We start from the raw sequence: 12,770 nt of genomic DNA on the forward strand, positions 1-12,770 counted from the left end.
GTAGGCTCTGTGTTGTTGTTGTTGTTGTGGGCGTGCAGCATAAGGATGGGGATGCTAGTGTTGCTGACCTTCGGCTGAGGATCGATCCAGGTGGTCAAGTTGGCCTTCCCTAACACCTGACCTCTCGTACAACCAGACAGACGCTCCTCTCACTTCCCTCTCATTACATGCACCAATACATGATGAGAGCCATTACATGCACCTTCTCGATGAGAGCCTCGCCTCGCCGCACTCATTTGTCATTCATTTCAATTAGTCTGTGGGCTTTCTGGGTCTGTGTGGACGCACGCTAATGTCAGGGTAATAATACCGGAAAGCTCTTCCAGCCCTGGTAGTGCAGAGCATGCAGCCAGGCCTTTGGCATATCATATTAAAGGGCCGAAGGAGACTTTTATGTGCTGCTCCATCTAAAGCTCAAGACTGAAAGCGGCGAATCCGAGCAGCTCCTAGTGCTGCTCACTGGGTTGTCTCACTAGGTGGCAGGCACACTGATCAAAGACACGACGGGCCCGTGGAGGGCACTCTCCTCCAGGCTGCCTCGAGCTGCTCTGCTCCCGCCGCTGTTTCACTCGGCATCCTGTTCTGTGCAGCTCGGTCCTACCGCTGTCTCCAATCACAACCTTAGGAGACCCCAATGCCGAACTCTCTGTGATAACGCCGCGTCTGGAGACGTCGGTTTTGCTGGACGATACACCTGAGGGATCGTGTGGCAAAGATTTGAGGTGGATCTGGACGTCTTGATTTGTGATGCATGTGATAGTTGATGTCAGTCTGTTTTAAATTGAAGGGATGTTTATAGTAGGCTTTGATCTAATATTTGATCAACAAGCCCTTGAAAATAGACCAGACTTGAGGATTTACACCACTCCCATGCTCATATAGTAGCCTACCATGCCACGGAACTACCAGATGGTGGCAGTGTTGATTTGTAAAAGTCAGGTGGAATCTCTGCACACAGGGAGTGTATGCTGAAATAAATGATGCAGTACACAGACTATTTAAGGGCTCAACTCACCTTCCCCCAGGTTTGCCTGCTACCTGCTGGAACAACAGGTCAGTAACAACAAAACATAGTGATGAACCCACATAGCTAACCAGAGCCAACTGTCTGTTGACCTTTTTAAGGATAAATCTGACAGATAGAGAGGTCAAGCCTCATAGGTCAAACTCTTATTTCTGGAATTTCGGGTCTGGGGGGCCATTGGTTGACATTTACAGAAGGAAATGTTGCTGGATCATAGTGACAGCTATACTGGTATGCACTCTGAAATCACCCAGGATTTGTTTAACAATTCCATCTGCTTACCATGTAGAATTTGATCATACTTAAAACAAATGTAGAAAACTCAACGACAAATCAAGGTGCATGCTTTGATTTGGTCTTAGCTATCCACTTCTGTGAACTTGTATACTCTTTTGCTTGCACGTCAGTTTGAGGAGTTCTGTATGTGACTTCCTGCTGGCCGCTGGCGTCAGTTCTACGTCTCGTGTTGATTTACATTTGGTCGAGTTGTCAACTGACGTGAATTCAGTAAAACGTTTCGCCGTGTCCTTGGATTTAGGTTAAATGTACTTTTTCACTCTGCGTTGTTTGGATAGGGCTCATAAGTAAGCATTTCACGGTGAAGTCTAGACCTGTTGTATTCGTCGCATGTGACGTGTACAATTTGATTTGAGAAAAAAAAAGACTAAATGCCCTTATGTTGATGACTTTTTGCCAATCCAATCAGCTATCCACGTGGATTCAACATCATCATACAGATTGTTATGGTTTAAATTACGTGGAAACAACGCTGATTCAACCAGTTTTTGCCAAAGTGGTTGTATACCCAGAGAGAAGTGCTAGAATATTGTAATGTCAGGTCCTCACCTGAACGCACCCTAGCATGATTAAAGCATAGCTTTTTAATGTCTTTCCTATTCAAGCAGAACCCTGCTGACTGAGTGGGCTGTATCACGTGAATATTTAACATCGCTGAGTACAGCTGATGACTTCTACAAGATGTTTCAAGGGTTTTAACCTTTTGCTTTGGACGTGGACAATGAACTGCTACTGCTGTTCAAGAGAGACTTGATTGGTGTGACCCTCAAGGCGTGTGTTAATGCAATGGCGTTTAGTTATATTGTGATCGTACGAGGGTTAAGAAGTGTTGCAGTGCCAGTGCTGCCTGCTCCTGCTGGCATCAAGACCCACGAGTGCATATAGGGAGATGTAGGTTCTGGTTCTACCGTCACCATAGCAACCAGCACTGAGATATGCTGTAAAAGTTTCATTAGAAATGTAAGTGGGACTTTTTTTTTTTGGTTCTCGCCTTCATTTGAATTTTGATTACTGCGCCTGTTGAAATACTTTTGAGTTTCTTGAAGGAGGGATAAACCTTTATTTTTTTCATCAGCCCTCATTGTTGAGAAGTAGGAGTGGGCGGGTGTCTTTGTAGGCTTATCGTGGGTGAGCACTGAAAGGGCTGAATAACTATCAGTGTAATTAGTTGGACCCCCACAAGGGAAACTGAGGGAGCTACTTTAGTATTTATTTGCTGGACTAGAAATTCTTTGATACATTTCAGTTTTATACACATTTAATCACATTTAATTTATACTGCTATATGTTTAAGGAATATAGGGAATACTTGAAGAGGATAGATTGCATTGCCATTTGAGTCTCTAGTACATCAAGAAGTAAAATAAAACAATGTAAAATATGCAAATGCAATTCTTGTTTTTCACTCCCTTGGTAACAAAAATGTTGATGGAATGCAGAACATGGTCAATGTATTGGAATTGAACAGACACAGCTTTATGGCTCAGTGAAAACAATACATATAAGATTCAGACTTTTACAGTGAAATTTCTAATAAGAAATCCCTTTGAGATGCGCGGTTTATACAAAAGTATGTGGACACCCCTTCAAATTAGTGGATTAGGCTATTTCAGCCACATCCGTTGCTGGCAGGTGTATAAGATCGAGCACACAGTTACACCATCTCAATAGATTAACATTGGCAGTAGAATGGCCTTACTGTAGAGCTCAGTGACTTTCAAAGTGATACTGTCATAGGATGCCACCTTTCAGACAAGTCAGTTTGTAAAATTTCTGCCCTGCTAGAGCTGCCCCGGGCAACTGTAAGTGCTGTTATTGTGAAGTGGCAACGTCTAGGAGCAACAACGCCTCAGACCCAAAGTGGTAGGCCACACAAGCTTACAGAATGGGACCGCTGAAGTGCGTAAAAATCATCTGTCCTCGGTTGCAACACTTACTACCAAATCAAATCAAATCAAATTTATTTATATAGCCCTTCGTACATCAGCTGATATCTCAAAGTGCTGTACAGAAACCCAGCCTAAAACCCCAAACAGCAAACAATGCAGGTGTTCCAAACTGCTTCTGGAGGCAAAGTCAACACAATAACTGTTCGTTGGGAGCTTCATGAAATGGGTTTCTGTGGCTGAGCAGCCACACACAAGCCTAAGATCACCATGCTCAATGCCAAACGTTGGCTGGAGAGGTGTAAAACTCGCCGCCGTTGGACTCTGGAGCAGTGGAAACTTGTTCTCTGGAGTGATGAATCACTCTTTACCATCTGGCAGTCCGACGGACGAATCTGGGTTTGGCGGAGTGCCAGGAGATCGCTATATGCCCCAATGCATAGTGCAAACTGTAAAGTTTGGTGGAGGAGGAATAATGATCTTAGGCTCTTTTCCATGGTTCGGGTGAGGCGCCTTAGTTCTAGTGAAGGGAAATCTTAATGCTACAGCATACAATGACATTCTAGACAATTCTGTGCTTCCAACTTTGTGGCAAAAGTTTGGGGAAGGCCCTTTCCTGTTTCAGCATGACAATGTCCCCGTGCACGAAGCGAGATCCATTCAGAAATGGTTTGTCAAGATCACATTTCCCTTTTTCCATTGAGAAGATTGGTTGTCCAGACTAGGTTCCAAACCCATTGTGGTGCAGTAAGACCCAACTGCTCTCTACATGCACGGGTAAACTCCTATTTTACTGAAATAAGGTTGTTCATCATTTATATACAATATGATTGCAATTTGAAGGTACTTAACGTAATAAATGGTTTATACACATGTATTCACTGATGTTAAGAAATACATGAACAAATGCTCATAATTCATAAAATAGTTGACTGAGTTTATAAGCAGACTTGTATATCATTAAACTATAACCAGAAGTGCATGTATAGCTCATTCAAGAGTTTTCTATGTAAACTCCTGTAAGGACCAGATTTCGGCTGTATACAAGCACGTCTTTGCACCTTAAAGTCAGCTCCACTAAAGCCTCTGCTGTGTGTGCTGGGCTGTCAACACTGGGCTAATGCTGCTGGTGCTGTTCCCTAACACTACAGCAACCACTTACCGTGTGTATTTAAAAAATCTTTCCTCGTTAGGAAAGGATGTGTCGATAGTATTATTAATATGCTAATGTGCGAGTGTCAGTGGTGTGTGTTTTAGTATATTGTGGTCTGTATAGAGCATGTGAGTGTTTCCCATTTGTCACTCTGCGACAGATTGAGGTGTTGTGTTGAGCTCGTGATTAGAACAGAAGGTTTTGTTCTACACAAACCAAAACAATACTGTTGCGCCATAGGAATCACACATCTGATAAGGACACAAGGGATCTCTGCAAGCTGGTAGGTATGGAACAGAGCGAAGCAAGGGAACCCAAGCCCTGTCTGTCTGTGTCTGTATGCCTGTATGCCTGTCTGTATGTTTGTATGCCTGTATGCCTGTCATGTATGTATGTATGCTTGTCTGTATGTATGCCAGTCTGGGTGTTTGTTTTGGATAAACTGAGGTCTGTGGATTCTCAGATTCGTGATTCTGGGGAACACAAACAATGACGCACAGAATACCAGAACCTTGTATAGTTCCTTTTTTAGATCAGCCTCCTGGATCCAGTGGCTGTCAGTGCTGTGCTTTTATTTCATTCTCCGCCCCAAAATAGAGCAAATCTAAGCTTCACACACACATCTCCATCTGCTAAGCATCATCTTCACACAGTCACACATCAATGTTGAGAGTGACAGGATATGTTGCTTTCTGAGGAACTGGGGGACCATGGAATGAGGCTTACCTCATTTTAGGTGAAGTATTTGTCATTCTGTCCTCAGAAAGGAAAGATTTTGGAGCCAGCACTGTGGTCAATGCATAGTAGGGTTTTTGGCAGCTATCCCTATTTGCAGCAAGGATTTACTTTTGCAGAATAAATGCAGTTATTCTTTGAGAGGTCGACAAGGTCCATTTGATTCTATCTCTAAGGGGACACTTTAGCTCTCAATTAGATATATTGTTTGGAGCATGGTTTTGAGAAAAGTGTCCAATTTCTCTGGAGAATTTAGATGCATAGACAGTCGGGGGATGAATTGCACCCTTCCATGGATAGTGAAGCAGAACAATGTGGTAAACAATAAAATTACAGGCCTGTGTGGACGCTGTTAGATACCGAGCGGGATTGGGTTATTTTATGCAAAGCAAACCTCTAAACTATAATGGTTCTGTCCAAATGCCTGTGTTTGAGCAGCTTTACAATTAGCATTACAGTTGCAAGCTTTCCAAAGCCTCAAAATGAGCCTCAATCTCTCCTCTTTCTGAAAGTAACAGATCATGTTACTGTATAGCCTTTAGTTTAGATTCAATACAGGCTTTGTTCTCCCAACATAATTGTGTTGGGTGCTTTCCTGGCAACGGTGCAATTGAGACGCAGCCGAGTGGCATTCTCTTGGTGGTCTCAGAACCTTGGAGACCTCTCATCCATTGATGCAGCCCTGGGCCTGAGGTTTGAAGTGTGAACCCAGCGAACAGGAGACGTCCTGAGGACATTCAGCGATGTTCCCATTAGGTCCTTTAAGGGTTTTGGTGTGACGTTATCCGTCTGACGTTCTGAGAACGTTCTAAGAACGCTGTGTGATGGTCCCAAGGGAATGTTTTCTGGGGGACCTTTTTCTTGTTCCCATGAACGTTCTTGGGATGTTGTGGCAATGTCCCCTGAGGCTCCCCTGATTGTTCCAGGTGTCCCAAACCATTATAAGTAAAGTAATGAAATGGTATCTGGTTTTGAGGTAAGTTGTACGCTGTTCAGCTAAAATAGTGTTCATGTCAAATCAATGACAGTATGTTTTACATTTGACCATATCGATATGACCCCACCTGGGATTTAAACTCACAACCTCTGCATCTGGGGTATGCTGATCTTTCTGCTGTGCCACAAAGACTGAAGAATTACAGAATTCCCTACACAATTACATATAACACATCTCTCCACAAAAGAGTGCCAACTGCACTGCTATTTTAATTATCACTTAATCTGACTTCTCTCATTGATTTCATTGACTTATTTCAGCATTTTGAGTTTGGGTTTTTTGTTTACTTTTCTAACGTTGGCGGGGATTTAATGTTACTCAAGGAATCACTATGATAAATATAATAGTTTTTCTTGAGTGTATTTTTAACATGGATGAAATGTACCTTGAGGGGCAAAGTGTCGGAATAGGCCTACAGGTGAATTCAGTCATTGATACAGACATGGTGGGGTAGCTGGAAGACCGGAATCCCGTGACCCAACAAGTTTTGAGTACATCCCACATGAGGACATGTTAAATAGACATTACTGTATTACATGTATGTCAAATTGTGTCAAATATGTGTGTTAAAAGCACTGTTTAGCATTGCCAAAAGACAAAGAGCTGTGAATGGATCAGTGTGTCACCTATCAGAGCCTCGATGGGCTTGGCAACAGTAACAAGGGGGGGATGTGTAATGAAACTATGGTCTGCGTGCCCTAGCTAGAACGTTTATTTTAGACCATCAGGTGATGTCCCCGGAAACAAGACAAAACCTACAGGGGACCATGACCAGTGGCGATTTTAGTATGGAAATATTGGAAATATTTTTAGATGCATGCCAGCAAAGCCACTATATAACGTTATTATTTAATTAGGCCAATTATTTAATTAGGCCAGGAAAACACAGTCACATGGATCCATTTTTATTGACAATATACTGGTGCACAGACAGCGCATTTTGCAAACTAAACAACTCTCGCAATATCAACTGGAAGTACATGGTTCTATTACTGAACTTTATGTTGAATTATAATTTTTTTATGGGAAGAGACTGTCACTGGCAAACATGGTTACAGACCCAACAACATGATATAGTATCCCCTCCTTGTGAAGAAAAGCACATGAGCTAATTATAATACACAAAGTAAGCGAAACAATGAAATCCTTCCAACATTTCCTAAAATTATGAATAAGAAATTCATGAGAGAGACCCGTGAAGCAAAATAACAATTGAGATGGACAAACTATGGCATAAGGGAACGATGAGCCAATAAGAGACAAGCCGTCATTTGGATGCAGACATTAATGAGCGAGCAGTTGATATAACTATTTGTTCAGCCCTTTTGAAATGGACAGCGACGTAAATCAGAACATGGGCCGCTCTTACAATATCCGAGGATGACATTCCTCTAAAACAGGCTATAGGCTACATGTGCAACATCAAGTCAGTAGGCTAAGTTCTTAGGGGGGAGAGGGATCACATTGTTTTTTACGTTGTTTGCAAACTGATATGTGACATGAATGAATGCCAAAATAACATGCAAAACAGGCACACAAAAAAAAATACAAAACCTCCAGGAGATCATGGCGCAACGTCCTAAAAACAACCCCGGCACAAACCGGGAACTAGAGGGACCTCCAGGGGACCTTGACACAACGTCCTGATGAGTTTAGGCAACGTTTTGGGACGTCTCTGGGACGTCCTAACGACTCATTATTGTTTGCAGGGAAGTCCTTAGAACTTATTTTAAATTGCCTTGGCAGTAGACAGGCTTCTGAGACTGTACCACAGCACCAGGGCAGGGAGGGATCCCCGAAGCTGCTGAAGAATTGAAACGCTCATCTTTATTTCTCTCTGCTCCAGCAGAATATTCTTATTTATCTATATTGCAGAGCTGGATGAGATGGATTGGGTGAAAAACCACATCATTACCTTTTAAATTGGTTAGTTTTGCTATTACACCGTAGCGAAACAAATCTGGCTCCCATAGGAATCACTATGCAGATTGATATTTTAACATCACAAAACACAGAAATTAAGCGCCAAATGCCCCTCTAGAGCTATTACATTAATAAGAGTTAACTGTTTTCTCACAGTTTTATGATTCTGCTGTTGACTGGTCTCAGTACAGTTCATTGTTGATGCCATTGTGTATTTTAGTGGCTCTACAGACCCTGTAATGAGCTCCCCTCATCTGTTTCACAGGTGCAGTGCTGGAAAAAGTACCCAATTGTCATATTTAAAAGTAAAGATACCTTAATAGAAAATGACTCAAGTGAAAGTCACTCAGTAAAATACTTGTTGAATAAAACTATTTGGTTTTAAATATACTTAAGTATCAAAAGTAAAAGTATAAATAATTTATAATTCCTTATATTAAGCAAACCAGACGGCACAATTTTCTTGTTTTTTTCCCATTTACTGATAGCCAGGGGTACGCTCCAACAGTCAGACATAATTTACAAACTAAGCATGTGTTTAGTGAGTCTGCCAGATCAGAGCCAGGGATGTTCTCTTGATAAGTGTGTCAGGGAGTACTTTTGGGTGTCAGGGAAAATGTATGGAGTAAAAAGTACATCACTTTGGGAACATGAATTATTACAGAGACCTTGTTCAGAGGGCTATCTGAAAGACAAAACGCTATTGACTTTAAAGATGTATGCTTGAGCAAATAGTGAAGGGACTAGACATTTCCCCATATTTACAATGATATAAGCCGTGTAGCGCTTGCTGAGAAAGGGCAGTGATAACATTTCTCTCAGTTATGCTTATCAAATGCTCGAGTTCACACATGGTCAGCTCTCCAGGTGATTTGAATGCTTAGGCAAGGTATTCAATCATTGATCTGAAAAACAAGCGTTGACATTTCCTCTGCCGTTGTACTCTCTGTAGAATAAATGGGCGTGTGTTCATTTCCATGCTAATTCCTTGTCTGCTTTGCACTTGCTGTGTGAATATGATTACACGTGAAGCTAGGAACGTGTGCAGGAGAGCACCTCACCGAGTCCTTTTTGAGGGCCGCCCATGTTTTCGTTTCTACCGGGAACTTAACGGATCAATTCATGTTAGTGATTTCCCAGAGAGTGTACATATCTGTTTTCCCCAGAGGTAAACAGTCGTTTATCAAAAGCGTAGAATGAAAATCGGCAGACCCTGTGGCCCTCAAGGACCGGAGTTGTGTACCCGGGAACTGCAGTAATGTAAGGAGTCACGGGTCTTATGAGTCTAGAGGTTGTTACAGAACTTTACTTGGAAGTAAAGAGGAGAACTGGAGTATTAGTCTGAGATGGTTTTGTAATAACCTACCTTCAGCTTGTTTTATCCTCTTATGTGAATAGTGGGAACCTATTTGAGAGAACTGCATGTTCACTCTATTTTGCCATATTGAAGTTGGATTGTTAAACAATTGCTTTTTTTTGTTGTTGAGCTGAGCGATCTCTCTCTCTCTCCGTCATTGACAGAATGCATTGAATGGAAATTCCGAGTACAGTCTGTTCCCCACGTCGGGAAGAATGTCGTTTTCAACAGCAGCGTTTTATTACACTGCAGCCTGTCTGCCCGCCGCCCGTCTTTCAGCCAGAAAGAGGGACTGTACACCTCGTCAATGTTGAATGTCAAATTAGAATCCATTCGTCAACCGGTGCCATAAACATTACATTTTTCCCTGCCTCTGATTTGATGTGTGCCGCTGCCTGCCTGCGGGGCTGTGTGCTCATAAACATGTCTCCCTGGCTGTGTGATGCTGTTGCATTTCAATGAAATGCTGAAAGGTGGGAACATAAATCTTTCATCATTGTGTTGATAGACTGTCCTTGGTTGTCATCTGGGACGGGGTCACACGTGACCAGTGTTGGTTCCACTTCCCGCTGACCTCTCAACCTACTCTGCAGGTCACCCTCCTCTTCACCTCAGTGTGGCCTCCCACCACAAGGTCAAATGTCATCTGCTCTAACGTCTGATATGCTGACCTGCTTAGACAAGCACAACCTCCTCCTCTCACCCCAAGACAGCTACTATAGCCTGTGTGGTCTGCACAGCTGCCTATTGAAGTGAAGACCGTCATTATCCATCATACAGGACTTGGTCACATTAGTGCTCCCATCACAGGGGTTTGGGCCAGAGAGGTTAATGGAGCATTTACAGTCTCCGCGGCGAGGTCTCTATGAAGTAAACGTAGTGTGTTAGTTTGAAAGTGCTGCACATATTGTTGCTTTCATCTCTAGTGGCTGAAAAACAAAGGGTTGCATGATCGCCGGAGCTTACAGCATGAACAAATGCAGCAAATGGGCTGGAGTGAGACTTGTGTGCCGGTAATGGACTTACTCTAATGATGCCCCCCCCATGGTTACGTGAGAGAGAGGGATTAATGCTGAGAGGAGACCAGTGGAGGGAGCGGTGCTGTTGCTGTGGCCATGGGGATGGGAGCGATTATAGCTCAGCACTCAGAATGCAAATGGGAGAGATCAGCCAGGGCAGGGAGGGAGAAGATGGGAGAGCAAAGCCAGCGTGAGGGAAATCAGTTGAGCTGACAGGTCACCATGGCAATGGATGGAAAGGCAGACTGTCTTATTGTTGTAAATGTTGTGTGTGTCTTTTGTGTGTGAGTCAAATTAAATATGCATGGCCCTGAACCTTTTTTTTCTCCCCCCCCCCCCTCTCTCTTTCTGTCTCACTCTCTCTCTTAGCGGTCCAGTCCCTGAACAGTCTGAATGACCAGATAGTCCACTTCATGGTGACCAGGCCCGGCACTCTGTCCCGGGAGGGCGAGGCCTTCATACCCGGAGAGAGAGACACCTTGAAGAAGTCCATGGCCCTGATGAGGCACCTGCTCATGGACGCACAGGTATTAACCCCCGATCTCTAATCCCTGACCCCTGATCATTCACCTCCTTTAAAACCAGGGCAAGAGTCCAAAGGGGTAACAAGTCTCTGCTGTTGGAGCCTACTGAAATCCATTGAGGCAGGATCTTTTCACAGCAATTGTATTTATTTATTTTTTATTTAACCTTTATTTAACTAGGGAAGTCAGTCAAGAACAAATTCTTATTTACAATGATGGCCTACCAAAAGGCCTCCTGCGGGGACGGGGGCCTGGGATATAATTTTTTTTTAAAGCAATATAAATATAGGACAAAACACACATCACGACAAGAGAGAGACAACACTACATAAAGAGAGAGGGCAATCATATTATGATGACTCATACTTGGGCTGTTAAGACTAGAGTATTTATAGTTCATTCACTCCAATTTCATGAATAAAAAAAATCGATTTCAACTGATACTATGCCGGACCTTCTGTAGCTCAGTTGGTAGAGCATGGCGCTTGTAACGCCAGGGTAGTGGGTTCGATCCCCGGGACCACCCATACTTAAAATGTATGCACACATTACTGTAAGTCGCTTTGGATAAAAGCGTCTGCTAAATGGCATATATTATTATATTATTTCCTTCCCAGCAAACTTAGCGAGGACTTGAGGGAGTTAATGTGCTCTGTTACATCAGTTGACTTCTGCTCCATCCTTTTCGTTACGGACTATTATGATGACGTTTGCAGGTAGTTCTCATGTAGTCCTAGGGTGTTTGTTCAAATCTTTCACCTTGCGCTTTTTTTTCTTTTCTGGAGAGGATATAGCTTCTCCCAGGGAACGGTCACCGACAGGGCAGCTATGAGCGAGCTAACTCTATGCAGGACCTGGGAGAGACAAAAGTCAAACAAAACGGAATCGCCCCCAAATGTCGATGTTTGAATAATTGAATGTCACCTCGTTCAGAGGGGAGCATAAATAATGTAATGGGCTCTCAGTCTTTTTTTTAAAGCTCTCAATTCAAGTGAGCTTTTCGAAATCATTAGCCCCAACCCCCGCTATGACAGCATCAGCACTGCAGATATGGACATAATGTGACTCGGACCGGCTCACGGATCACAGTACGCATAAACCAAGGCCCCAATATCATGCCGACCCAAGTACCCAACAGTGCACATCCATGTTGGAAATTGTCTCCAATCTGGCAATACGCTGCCTATCTTCATTGTTATTGTACAGGGGAGTCTGGCCATGAGCTAAAGCATTGTATTGTTTCTCTCTCCTTCTTCAAGATGTATGGAAAATGCTTGCTTCAATCACAATGCTTTCCATTGCCTTTTCTAAACAGTTATTTCCTGAACATAAGGATCTCCTTCCTACATCAGAAGGGACTCTGTATGTATAATATGTGAGAAATGTCTACAGAGAGAAGTAATACAACAATCCACATGTGTCCTCTGGTTTGCCTTGGATCGTTTGATAATTTCCTCTTTACAGTTACCCCTGAATCGTCTCATTCCTTTTCTGTTCTTGTTTTGCTAGATGTGCGCCGGGGACTTGACACAGTGATGGATTTGGCTCATCCTTTAGTCACATCACACACTTACATGATGAATATAGAGTCCCCTCGCCATTCTCCCCGAGATATTTGTCTGAGACGCTGCGGTGTCATTGATTAAAGAGAATGTAATTCAGCAAAAGGCCATCGCCTTCTCCTCGGCCCGATCGTATGCAAGTCGGGGTGAAAGATTGCTAGCCCGCAGTCAGTTTCTCTGTAGCTCAACGATATAAAACTGTACGGGTGATGGATGAGCAGGGGCCTTCTGCCACGAATGGATTGCTGATTATCTGGGTGAGAAGTTAGTAGCAGTTCAATGTTAAGTGAAGC

The 12,770-nt window shown here is 43.1% G+C and overlaps 1 protein-coding gene across 4 annotated transcripts in view; it reads left to right on the forward strand.

Moving 5' to 3' along the window:
* kaznb (kazrin, periplakin interacting protein b) overlaps positions 1–12,770 on the forward strand; it is a 162,726-nt gene that overhangs the window by 16,020 nt on the left and 133,936 nt on the right. For all 4 annotated transcript variants that reach the window (XM_046342912.1, XM_046342911.1, XM_046342919.1 and 1 more), the window contains one exon: positions 10,761–10,918. In XM_046342912.1, coding sequence (XP_046198868.1) covers positions 10,761–10,918 — 158 coding nt within the window. The remainder of the gene's footprint in view (positions 1–10,760; positions 10,919–12,770) is intronic.

Source organism: Oncorhynchus gorbuscha, linkage group LG03, assembly GCF_021184085.1.
Source record: "Oncorhynchus gorbuscha isolate QuinsamMale2020 ecotype Even-year linkage group LG03, OgorEven_v1.0, whole genome shotgun sequence".
Taxonomy (NCBI): domain Eukaryota; kingdom Metazoa; phylum Chordata; class Actinopteri; order Salmoniformes; family Salmonidae; genus Oncorhynchus; species Oncorhynchus gorbuscha.